The sequence below is a fragment of the Pelecanus crispus genome, chromosome 1 (assembly GCF_030463565.1).
Source record: "Pelecanus crispus isolate bPelCri1 chromosome 1, bPelCri1.pri, whole genome shotgun sequence".
NCBI classification, from domain to species: Eukaryota; Metazoa; Chordata; class Aves; order Pelecaniformes; family Pelecanidae; genus Pelecanus; species Pelecanus crispus.
The window spans coordinates 211,340,708-211,353,930 of NC_134643.1; the positions used below are offsets into that span (position 1 = coordinate 211,340,708).

Below are 13,223 nucleotides of genomic sequence, written 5' to 3' on the forward strand. Positions count from 1 at the left end.
AAAGCATTTCCTTATTTATTAAATACACTACAAAATTTCCCAATACAGAAAGCTCAGGTAAAATAAGGACAGTAAAATTAAACACATTACATCAGTACCTGATGATGAAACTGTTGTACATAATTTTTTACTACTCAGAGGATATTATACATCATGAGTCAGATTGTCACTGATCTACAAATTACCTATATAAACAGAGCTGAGAAGCCTGTCCAATAGCTCAAGAGTGAGCCTGAGGCAGACAAGCTTAGATGAGGATGAAGACCCTTTCACTTCTCCTGTTGCTATATGTGGCCGTCTCCTCTGCTTTTCCTGTGGCTCCAGAAACAGAAGATGAAAGAAAAACTCTACAGCTTGTAGAGGTAAATATTTTTCAGTGCTTTTCTAAAAGTGAAACATAAGGTAGTCTGAGAGATAACTATAATTGCAATTCTTTTCACATAATATGGCTTGAAATTATGTACCATTTTGCAGAGGTTTCAAGAGAAAGCTTTTCCTATCAATCTAGAAAATGTGTGAAAATCATGTAGAACTTATTTACACAGAAGTCATCTAAATATTGCATAACTTCATTTTTGATGCTGTCAGTAAAGTAACAACAGAACTACCGAAGCATGAGTTCTAGCAGTAAGGCTCTGTGGCTGTGCAGAAACAAACTCAGCAACAATTTATATTTCAGAATGTGCTTTGAAACTTGTGATATGACTAGTCTCTGTAACGTAAGAAAGGAAACTTTCTTGAAGCAGGCATATATTTCAACGTTTTGCTGAATGGATCTTTTATAGAATACTTTGAAAAAAGGGGACATCTCTGAGAAATATAACACTCACATAGAGACAACACTATTTATTGGAGACAAAACTGTTGAAATTCAGTAGGAAGACCTGAGTTCCTAATATCATATTTCATAGCTAAAAATAAATCACATGATTTGCCAAGTGCTGACTCTCTAGTAGTAGACACCTGCTTCGTTGGGAGTCCTGGCTGTGTGGAGTCTCATTGCCAGTCTCTGTTTCTTTGAATGAGACCAGATATTAGCTTTCTCATAAGTTTTGTTATTAATCGGGCACCAAAAATAATGTAGAATTAAGTATTAATAGTAAATATTAGATTTTAAAGACATTTCTTCATATATTCTATCAGTGAAGCAAGAAATTCAGAAAACTATATGAAAACTGTAAGTTATATCTGACTCTTCACAGCAATTCCTGAAGAAAATAGGCTGTTCTTGCTCCTGGTAAACACAGGGTGTGTCGATATGGGAATAGTTCAAGATTACATAGAAACTTTAAGTTTGACTGAAGACAGTACTGATATGCCACAATGCTCTTCTTTTTTTAAACTCTGGTTCAGGGTTATCTACAGAATTTCTATGGCCTTCAAAAGGATCACCAGCCTCATTTAAGAAACAAGAATGAAAATCCCCTTGCTGCAAAGCTCAAGGAAATGCAGGCATTCTTTGGACTGCAAGTGACCGGGAAACCTGATCTTGACACTTTGGAGATGATGAAAAAACCCAGATGTGGTATACCTGATATAGGGCAATATACGCTCACAGCAGGGAATCCCAAATGGAAAAGAAAGAATCTGACATACAGGTAACCTTTCCTAATCTGGTTCAAAAAAACCTAAATCTAGCATCCCAGCTTTGGGGTGTTTGAAGGAAGTACATTATGCCATATACAGATATCCAGAGTGATTAACTGATTTCTGGAGGAAGATAGGCACTCTAGAAGGCGATATCTAAATGAAGCCATTATTAATTTTCATTCATGAAAGATATGTCTAAGATTTCTGACTTTTGCACAAGTTATTATTTTTCAGCTAAAATGCTGTGCTCTTAACAATATATAATGTGTTGTGTTTGCTTTGAAGGATTTTGAATTACACCCCAAAGATGAGACAAGCTGATGTAGATGAAGCAATCCGAAAAGCTCTCCGTGTCTGGAGCAATGTGACACCATTGACATTCCAAGAGGTTAAGGACAAAGAAGCAGATATAATGATCTCTTTTGCTTATAGAGGTAACATTGATATCTTTAAGTATTAAATAGCCATCTGCAATCATAGAAATAATTTAGGATTCTAACTGATTTTTTCCCTCTTCATTTTAGACCACCGAGACAACTCTCCTTTTGATGGCCCTAATGGGCAGCTGGCTCATGCTTTCCAGCCTGGTGAAGGTATTGGTGGAGATGTGCATCTTGATGAGGAGGAAGCCTGGACAAAAGATGGAAGAGGTAAGAATGTAACTGGATCCATTTATATAGTTTTTCCTATCTGAGCTCATGTGATGCTTAGTTCATGAGCCTGATTATAGGCAAAAAGTGAGCAAAAGTGGCAGAACTTGTCCTTTTAAATTGCTTTGCACTCCCCCCCGCCCCCCACCGCCCCATTTGTAGGAATCAATTCACAGAAAAGAGATTTTTAGGTCGTAGCAGTTTATAATGACAACTAAGTCAGCACTTAAAATACTTTTTTTGTTCAGATGAAACCTAAAACTTAGGAAGATCTGGTGGTAAACTTCTCAAGTCAAATCCTTTATCTTTCTTAACCTAGTACTTCAAAGTTTGGTGCTAACTAAGATATTCAAGTATCACCACAACTGTCATCTCAGTGTTTGCTTTGAAGGTTTTTTTCTGTTGGATCACTGAACCTCCACTTGTCATCATTGGCATGATCCTTGATCTGAGCAGTTTATGTGATAGCAGAAGAAACAGGGTTTGTGTTTAAGACACAAGGACAATGAGACCACAATTAAGGCCAGACATTCTTTAAGTACTCATATAGCTCTTCTGTTACAATATTTTTGAGTTGCAATGTTGATAGCATTATTTACAGACTCTCTTGTACCTGTAATGTATTTTGGGAGGATGCATAAGTGTTTCCCATTTAATCAACTGTGCTGAATACTGATAAACAGATTTTACCTTATTTCATACAATTTTTATCCTACAGGCTACAATTTGTTCATTGTTATTGCCCATGAGCTTGGCCATTCGCTGGGTCTGTCTCATTCAAAAGATCCTGGAGCACTGATGTATCCAGCTTACTCCTACACAGACCCCAATGAATTTCTTCTTCCTCAGGATGACATTGACGGCATTCAAGCCATCTATGGTAAGAAAAAATATTTTTAATTAATATTTCTGCTTGGAACGCTAGTAAACAGTAATAGGAATATGTTTAAAATATGTTTATTCCACCAAAATGAGAAGTTTAACTGTTGCTGAAAAATGGCTAACAAAAGCGAGAAAATTCCTGGAAGCTAACTTCAGCTGAAGTCCAGTTCTGCAAAAAACTCATTTTGGAAAAGATGAACACAACTGGTTTTATCAACATTAAAAGCCTGCTTTTAGTGACAGACCCTTAGTTTAAAAACATATGCTTTCTTATTCTCTGTAAAGAGGGTTCTTGGTGTCCTCAGAGACCTTCTGAACTCTGTCTTTATATTTCTCCATACTGAAAGATAAAATATTCTTCTTATAGGACAGTCTAATGCTTCTGTGCAGCCAACAGGACCCGTAACTCCACAAGCTTGTGACCCCAATTTGACATTTGATGCTATTGCTACGCTACGTGGAGAAATAATGTTCTTCAAGGGCAGGTAACAAAAATAAGCAATATATATTATCTCTTCAAAATATTCAGTAGTTTACAAAAAATCTGTAATCCATGAGGGAAAACTGTGCCTTTGGAATGTAATACAGAGAGAAGCAGTAGAAAGCCACCATGTACTTACACAAGCAAGAGTTCTCAAATCATTAATCCCAAGAGCCCTAGTTGATAAGAACAGTGAAGGAGATGAGGGCTTGTAGGTTGTTTTCCAACTATTCTTCTGCTGTGGCCACTGCTGCAACAGACTTGTCTCTGAACTCGATTCAACTAATAGCAAAGCAAGAGCATTCATATATCCCTTAGCGGTGTGACTGTGGATCCTACACGGTAACCTTTCGGCTACTCCTCAATACAAGAGCAGGGGCAGAACTGAAAGCACTGTTGTGTAGGAAGATGTCTGCTAGGTGGTTACTGAAGCCGACTCTTAGCTTGCTTATCCTACAGAGAAATAGAAGGGCTTATATTCATGTTGCCTGATTTTTAGCATGTAGCTGCGGTGCTAAAGTTAAGAGTGCAGTCGCTGTAGATTCCCTTTACATTCAGTGGAGGGAGATATTCACACCCAGTTATACTCCTCCCTTTATACTCCAGGAGCTATAATAATTATTTTGCACTTATGATAGGATTGGAACTGTTGTATTACAAAAGTTTTGTTTAAACCAGATATATGCTGCGCAAACATCCTGAAAGGACAGAGACAGAGCTCAATTTTATCTCATTGTTCTGGCCAAAGTTACCATCGGGAATTCAAGCTGCTTATGAAAACATTGAGAGGGATGAAGTTTTACTTTTTAAAGGTAATGGAATACAAAATTGTCTCCTTTTTCTGACCAGTTACTCCTTGCTCCTTTGCAAACTATGTAATTACAGAAGTCAAAGTGTTTCCTAAGGACAATCAGTGAAACAGAATCTTACAAATCTACAAATAATTAAACCAGAGGATAATAGAGTCATACTGCTGTAAGGGATCTCCAGAGGTCATAATCCTGAAAACTTGCCCCTCTGTTATAGTTAGTGCTCTGAAAAACAAGACGTGAAAATAGCTTCCCTTCTTCAAGTCCAGTTTTGTTCAAGTAACAGTGTTTTGCTTTGTGTGGAAGGATTTTTGCTGAATTCAATTGGCAAATGCAGGCATTTGTACACTACTGTTACTGACATGCTTATTAGTATTTTGTGATATTCTGGAAAAAAAAAAACAAACCAAAAAATTTGGTGGAAAAGCATACTGTGAGAGGGAAATTGTTCAGTCCTTTCCTTTAAAGGTCTCAAATATTCTTTAAATGTCTCACTTCATTATGCACATATTACAGTACATGAATATGTTTATTGCATCTAAAATTACCAAAGGATTTTGACTAGACATATGCCCTTCTTAATAGTTTAACTTAATGCACATTGTCTAGTTTTCAAAATATTATATGGCTCTATAATCAAATAGCATATTACAGGAACTTAAAAAAACCTCAATATCCCAACCCAGTATCAGTGGATTAACTAATCAACCTCCAGCCCTCCCCAAGTTGTTTACCCAGACAAATACTTCATATTCATTTGAAAAAAGAATTATCCATACACCTTATGATTCTAATGTTTTACTCATAAAACCAAAAGACATTTCCAGTCTTTATGATGTAGTCCCAGTGTAAGAATTAGAACCATTTTCTAAAGTAATAAACTGAAAGGAGTAATACTGCTATCTAAGACACATTTTTTGCCACTCATCTAAAACACAGTTAAATGCTGTTTATAAATAACAAAACCAAATTAAATGTACTTATATTTTTCAGAGGATAAATATTGGGTTCTCAGGGGGTATGACATTGCACGTGGCTACCCTAAACCAATCTATCATTTGGGGTTCCCGAAGACTGTTAAAAGAGTTAATGCAGCTTACAGTGATGAAATCACAGGAAAAACATACTTCTTTACAGCTGACAGATACTGGAGGTAAGATTTAATGTTCATTTACTAAAAGGCGTATTTTCACTTGTCCCTGAGGACTGATGTATTACTGTAAAATTCAAGTGCAATGATGTTAAACCAGGTATATTCCAGAAATTTAAGCAGGATTCTCTGGAAGTTTAAAAATTTTAAGCATTTGCTAGGAAATGTCAACTTTTCTATAGAATTTTTTTGCCATTCATTAGATTTCTGTAGCAGCAATGTTATTACTAGCAACTTAATGAAACAGCTACACAATAAAAGAGTGATTTTGTAGCAAATTATTCACTTTTTCTCCACAACAGTGCTGCTTTTCTGTGCAATGTCGTGATGCTGTCCACTTTCATTCATATTTCAAACAAAATGAACTGCTATTAAAAAGTGTTGTAATTTAGAACAAACTATAAATATTCTCCAGTTGTACAGTTGGTCATATTTATAATTCAAATGTAGCTCATGACAAATTTCAAAGAGTAATTTTGTTTAAGAAGTACATGGTTGACACTAATACAAGTATGTTTCAGGACTGTGCTACCATCTTCTACTCCCAAGTTTTGTATTTTGCTTTTATACTGAACTGGATATCCAGTGCCTCAAAATAGAAACTCATTTTACATACAAGTGATGGCCAAGGCTCTGGACAGTCCAGAAATGCATTAATAAATTCCTGGGCTGCATTCCCAAAGTCCTTGAGAGCCTTGTTACAAACTTTACCAAAGACAGGATTTTTACCAAAGACACTCATAATGTGAGAACCTTAATGCATAATAAGAAGAATCAAAAAGCTACTTTAGGTAATCTTTATAAGACTTCTTAGTAACAGTAGAGTTGCTTATGTGTATGAATTTGCTTTGGACTATCAAAATATTCTCTGCTTCCTCACAAATTGTAATGATGTTTCTTGTGTTAAGATATGATGAAAACAAAAAATCCATGGATCATGGTTATCCCAGGAAAATAGTGTCTGACTTTGGAAAAATTGGCAGAGTTGATGGTGCTTTCCAGAAAGATGGTAAGTAGAACACAACTTTAATCTGGGTTTAATTGAATATTTGGGCTTCTGCAGATAGAATAATTTGTTTTCAAAAACCCGCTATTAACCTTAATGAGATGAAAATGAAAAATAGCAAGTATACATGAACTGTTTATGTTGGGGATTCTTTTCCAAAATACTGAAAAGAATTCACCTATGAAATATAATTGGATTAAATTTTATTTCTAGGCTATGTCTACTTCTTCCATGGAACAACTCAGTTCCAGTTCGATCCTCGTGCCAAACGGATTGTTAGACAGATGAAGAGCATCAGCTGGTTTAATTGTTAATTGCAATGTTTTTCCATGAGCACACTGTATGTTTTTATGTGCTGAATTTTTCAGTATTTCATGACTGTCAGGTCAGAATGGATTTCTGCCCAAATTCTGTTGGAGTATAGTTTTAATAATTATTTATTGTAAAACATACATTTATATAACACAATTTCACCTGCTACATTAAAATTTCCTAGTAAATTATGTTTGTCATATCATTGTGCCCTTGATGTCTTACTTGCAGTAATACTCAAAAGCCAAGTCTACTTTCAAATACTAAAAAATCTGTTCTGGCCTGAAACGACAGATCTTTTTCCCAAAGCCAGAGAAAGGAACAGCCAGCTGGCTCTGAATGCCATCACCCCACACAAGCCCTGGTGAAAATCCTACGAGTAATTAGGCCAGTTGGGGCTCATCAACATCAGTCTACAAATCACGCTTCCACTTTCTGTTCCTCTTTCTACAACTTCTGCTCTTAGACTTCCCTCCAGGGTATACGTCTTTGCAAGTGTAGGCAGGGGTTTTTCTTATGTTTTTGGGTTTCAGAACTGGGTTTAAGCCTGGAAATGTAGATTAGAAAGGAGCCCTGAGATCACTGAAACCAGTCCCTTGCTATCACAGGTACCCACATCATATAATGGACAAATAAACCTCTTTACTCAAGGCTCTTTCAAGTGTTTACTACTCCAGTAGTTAGTAAATCCCTCCTAATTTCAGTAGGTTAAAGGATGAAGAAGTTTGCCTAAAAAATGAAAATTCTTGGCCAAAAATATTTTTTATAGAAAAAGTTCCTGAAAAGACAGCTTGACTTCTAGCTTAACAGCAATTTTTTTCAAATATCCTCAATTAAAATCGTTTTTGAAGGGTTATCCACTTTCTCTTTAGTGTTTGTAGCTCAACTGATAACATTGGAAGGTATACGACCATAACAAAATGTATTCTCTCATTCAGCTTCAGTATTATTCGACATACTTCAGAGGAAGGTTTCAGGTCACTGTAATAGAAGTACTTGCAATTTGAGAAAAGAATGTGTAACCTTATAAAAATGTATCTGTTCAATTTTTTTCATTGCTTAGCTGTGTGTATTGGAAACCTATTAAATTGTATCCTTCATAAATAAAGAACAGACTTGGTAGTTCTTACATTTATTAAATTCAGAAGTAAAAATTAGTCTAAACACTATTCAAAGATAAGAAATTGTATAATTGAAAATTAATTTGAATATATTATATTCTTTATAAAACCTAAAAAAAATTATAAAACAATAAAAATAAAATTAACTTACAGTAAATCAAAGGCTTTAATGAAGAAGTTAGATTATGTGAATCCTGTTCTCACAAGGTGATTCAGGTACCAGTTCTTTAATTCAGAACCTTAGTAGCAATGCTATCTAACATATTTTCTTGTGTAAGCCAGTACTACTGAAATACCAATGAAAATTAAACCAAAAATTGTTTCAGAAGTATATGAATCTAAATTGATTAAGTTGTTTTAGCAGACATGGTCTACAAACATAACACGAGATTTACAGGGAAAGATAATATTTCTTACTAGACAAATTATATATTGAAAAATAAAAATTGAGGGCAGATGTTGCCTTCAGATATAGAACAGAATCATAGAACCATTTCGAATCATTTAGGTTGGAAAAGACTTTTAAGATCATCGAGTCCAGCCACTAACCTAACACTACCAAGTCCACCACTAAACCAATTAAGGGTAGAGTAATAGTTTCATATTTCCTGGTTTGGTGGCTGGATTATTTATAATGAAAGTCAAAACTAGGAATAATTAAGGTTGAAAAGGACCTCTAAGATCATCATCAACCATCCACAACCATCCACAACCAGTCCAACCATCAACCCAACACCACCATGCCCACTAAATGATGTCCCAAAGTGCCACATCTACCCGTTTTTTGAACACTTCCAGGGATGGTGAATCCACCACCTCTCTGGGCAGCCGCTTCCAATGCTTGACTACTCTTTCCATGAAGAAATTTGTCCTAATATCCAATCTAAACCTCCCCTGGTGCAGCTTGAGCCCATTGCCTCTCATCCTATTGCTAACCATTTGGGAGAAGAGACCAACACCCACCTCACTACAACCTCCTTTCAGGGAGTTGTAGAGAGCGATAAGGTCTCCCCTCAGCCTCCTCTTCTCCAGACTAAACAACCCCAGTTCCCTCAGCCGCTCCTCATAAGGCCTGTGCTCCACACCCTTCACCAGCTTTGTTGCCCTTCTCTGAACACACTCCAGCACCTCAATGTCTTTCTTGTATTGAGGGGCCCAAAACTGGACACAGTATTCCAGGTGCGGCCTCACCAGTGCTGAGTACAGGGGGACAATCACCTCCCTGCTCCTGCTGGCCACACTATTCCTGACACAAGCCAGGATGCTGTTGGCCTTCTTGGCCACCTGGGCACACTGCTGGCTCATGTTCAGCCTGCTGTCTACCAACACCCCCAGGTCCTTTTCGGCCAGACAGCTTTCCAGCCACTCTTCCCCAAGCCTGTAGCGTTGCATGGGGTTGTTGTGACCCAAGTGCAGGACCCGGCACTTGGCCTTGTTAAACCTCATACAGTTGGCCTCGGCCCATCGGTCCAGCCTGTCCAGATCCCTCTGCAGGGCCATCCTACCCTCCAGCAGATCGACACTCCCACCCAACTTGGTGTCATCTGCAAACTTACTGAGGGTGCACTCAATCCCCTCATCCAGATCATTGATAAAGATATTAAACAAGGCTGGCCCCAAAACGGAGCCCTGGGGAACACCGCTCGTGACCGGCTGCCAACTGGACTTAACTCCATTCACCACTACTCTCTGGGCTCAGCCACCCAGCCAGTTTTTTATCCAGCGAAGATATGAAGTAGAAGCAGATCTCAAGGCAATGCCAGAACAGCTCCTCAGATTTAGAGCAGAACACTAATCCCTCTCTAGAAGAAAAAAGTAGTGGATACTCATGGGGCAGAGAAAATGTTAAATGGCATACAAGAGGTAAGGAGGTGGTTATATTTTGGAGGGAAGAGAGAGATAAAGGGTAATTTAGAAACTATGGAAGATTAAGTAGTTAAAGAGAGGATGAAGTTTATAATGGCATATTTTTTAGTCCATGTCTTTTGGTACCCTGTGAAGTTCTGATATTTAGTTGCCAGGCACACTTTTTTAAAACTTGTTTTGTGCATTTCCCTTGAGCAGAAAGACCGAGAGCTCAAAATGTGGGAAATATTTGTGAGAAATATTCCCCATGCTTATGTTAGTGAATATTTCCTTTTGCCTGTGTGAGCATGGTGATTGCTCCATTCCAGCCACACCATTAAAAGGAGAGCACATCTGGTGCCAGCAGCTCTTGCCTACTTGCAGGCACAAGCAACACTTTCAGTAATTTGGAATCTGGGTGTTGTTTCCAGCTCAGTCCATACAATCAGCTGACATTTTCTTACTCCCCTTTAATAAGTTTACAGTCTTATTTGCTAATTACTGTACTATGGTTGAGCACTGTGCCACTCCCTAGTGTCTGGTTACTGTTTTTGTGCATAGTGGTAGCCCATATCATTATTAAATGAGACAGATTTGCCCAGGCAGGAATCCAACTCCCTAAACACGTGTTCAGTGCATTTGCAGTGCTGTAGGGTATCCAAGTCACCCATGCAGGTATGAAACAGGACTTCTGGGAGACCAGCACTTCCCAAAGCTTACACTGTCTCTAAGCACCTAATGTTCAGGTGGTTGAATCCTGCCCTCACAGGCTGCAGTCTTTGCTAAAGGTTTGCCAAGGGTCCAGTACAGTATTTGAACCATTTGCCAGTGTCACATGTTTTTCACTTGAGTGATGATTCAGCTTTGTTGACTCTATGGTAGGATTGAGCCTGCAAAGTAGTGGCTCAACCCAGCTGACTGAACAGGTATCTAGTGCCATTAAGGTGCCTGAAGGTTCCACTTGGCCTTCAGCTACCAGTCTAGAAGCCACATGTCCCCTCTAGGTCTTGGGTCACAGCCACCAGGCCTGTGTCAGTGTCTCAGGTTCACTAGACTGTCTCAAAAGCACAACAAATCACTGTTTAGGCAGCTTAATTGCAGCCTAAGTATTTTCATGGGATCTCAGGCTTAAGCTGTCATCATAGTCAATGGTGTTGGTCGAAACATTTCGTGAGCTCCTGAAAGCTGCACAAATGTGGTCTACATGTGCTCAGATGAAATGCTCTCTAGATGCCATTTGACCATATTGATTAGATATCTGTTGATATAACGCAAGCTTAGACAGTTAACTCACATGCAGACGCCCATGTTGTGAACATTTAGGAAAGCTGAATCTCTGCTGGTATTAAGATTACCATGATGCAGCAGTATTGATGATTCCTGTGATGCTCTGTGTAGTGTCACTTGGTACTACCAATGTGATGAGGATAGGCAGTGACCTTTCTGGGTTAAAACATATGTCACATTACTGCAGTCTGGATAAAACCAATTCTAGGGTGAGAAAAGAAGTCACAAGGTAGATCAACATCCACCAACTCCAACCAGTATCAAAGATAAGCATTAGGAAACCATACCCAGCAGCTGCTTATACAGCTGCTTCTTTTCCCAGACCTCAAGGCCAGCTATAGGCATATTTGTGAAATATCACTTGCGAGAAAAACATGTTCAGGCCTCCCTCTCATGGGCAGTAGGAACTGGCTGCCAAGTTGTGTAGGTGGTCAGGTTGCAAAATCCTAAAAGTGCTTTGAGGGACATAGGCCTCCATCATCTGTCACTCAAGTGTCTTCTGAGCAAACACTAAAGTAGCTTGTGCTGTTAGCTGAAACTAGAAATATAGTCTAAATTAGTTGTTTAACCTTCTCTACGTTCCATAAAGACAGAGAGCATCTACAGAGGCCAGTTCTTCCTATTCTAAGATAGCTGGTTGAATCACTCTCCAGAGATATGTATTTCTCCACTTTCTATAGAAGAATGCTTAACTAATAAATGCATAAAGTTAGGTGCAACTAATCTTAACCTAGCTGCTCTCATTATCTCTATCCTTCCACTGCTACACAGCAGACAGCTGTGAGGATCTGATGGCCAACAACAGTGGGAAAAAAGATAAAAAAGATAACCACTTCTCCCAGTTCATATCAAATCTGCTCATAGTGCTGCCTTGATTTTTTACAAAATTAAATTCATATCAGCAAAAATATGTTTTCCAAAAATGTGTTCTGGTGCCATTGGAAAATATGCTTGGTGCAAAAGCCACTGAACAAGGGTTTGTCTTTTGTGACCTACGCCATATATAGTCTGATAGTATCATGGTCATTCCTTCTAGCTTTAAAACCTCTGAGACAGACAAATATATCCATTTAAAAACCTAAGATGGATCTCAGAAAAGAAAGTCTCTACTTCCACATAAACAGACATAATTTCCAATATCAGTTCAGTCAAGCTCTCCATCTCAGAAAATTTGCTGTCACAGTTCGTACCTCAGTTACAGAACTGAATGGGATCCAGGCCTCACGGGTCTCTTACCTTACAATACAATGATAATACAAACAAATTAAGGAGAGGGGATTTTTTTTTTGGTTTGGTTTGGTTTTGGGGTTTTTTTAATGGCAGCTGAGAAATACCATTACAAACAAGTTTAACGAACAAGGCTGTATTGTGAAATTTGGGCTAGAAAATTCGTCATTGACACCTCCAGCTGCAGAAAAGTTGGCTGCAAGTGACAGCAAAAAATAAAAAAAAACAGAAGCAAAGATTTCAGGGTATTTCTTATAACTGTTTTGTAAAAGTTGAGTACATGCCGTCAAAGCTCCTCTGAGGTGCCAACACCTTCAGCTCCCATTGCTGCCAGTAGAAGAGGAAGGCGTTCGGCCAGCACAGGGTGAAAACCTGTAATTTGTCACAGCTTGTATGACTCTTGAAACTTCCTTTATTCTGAATTACTTAAGACAGGAAATAATCATATCCCCTGTGGCTAATGCGGTTAAACTGAAGAAACCTTTTGTGACAAAATGGCAGATAGATAGATAGATAAATAGATAGATAGATTAGATAAATGCAGGCAGAGATATAAGATTATTCACATCCTTTAGGCTGGATTTATAGGGTAAAATCTTTTTCATTTATGTATATCTTGGATTCCACCAGTATAATTTAAAGGAAACAGACCTTTTCAAAGAGTTGCAGGGAAGAGGTGGGGAAGGATTTGGGGTTCTCATCCATTTTCCAAAATACCCAGTCTCACTTTATGGATCAATTTAAAAAGAAAACTTTCTGCTTACAGTAATTTCTCCCAAAGTTTTAATTTTTTTAGATGGTATTCATATCTGGTGCATGACTCCCATTTTCTAGGCTAAGAGTCCATGTACATTTGGTGGCCC

At 38.1% G+C, this 13,223-nt stretch overlaps 1 protein-coding gene across 1 annotated transcript; it reads left to right on the forward strand.

Moving 5' to 3' along the window:
* Nucleotides 1-251: 251 nt before the first annotated feature.
* On the forward strand, nt 252-6,882 carry LOC104023704 (interstitial collagenase). The gene is made up of 10 exons (XM_009490887.1): nt 252-362; nt 1,354-1,598; nt 1,876-2,024; nt 2,115-2,240; nt 2,959-3,120; nt 3,490-3,607; nt 4,282-4,415; nt 5,406-5,565; nt 6,471-6,571; nt 6,782-6,882. The coding sequence occupies exons 1-10, from the start codon at nt 252-254 to the stop codon at nt 6,880-6,882; spliced, it is 1,407 nt and encodes a 468-aa protein (XP_009489162.1).
* Nucleotides 6,883-13,223: the final 6,341 nt, after the last annotated feature.

What these genes read in the sequence shown, in the direction of transcription:
- LOC104023704 (XM_009490887.1), top strand. Translation starts at nt 252, where the DNA reads ATGAGGATGAAGACCCTTTCACTTCTCCTGTTGCTATATGTGGCCGTC. An exon ending in ATAATGTTCTTCAAGGGCAG is followed by an intron (nt 3,608 to 4,281) that starts GTAACAAAAATA and finishes TGTTTAAACCAG; the next exon opens with ATATATGCTGCGCAAACATC. An exon ending in ACAGCTGACAGATACTGGAG is followed by an intron (nt 5,566 to 6,470) that starts GTAAGATTTAAT and finishes TCTTGTGTTAAG; the next exon opens with ATATGATGAAAACAAAAAAT.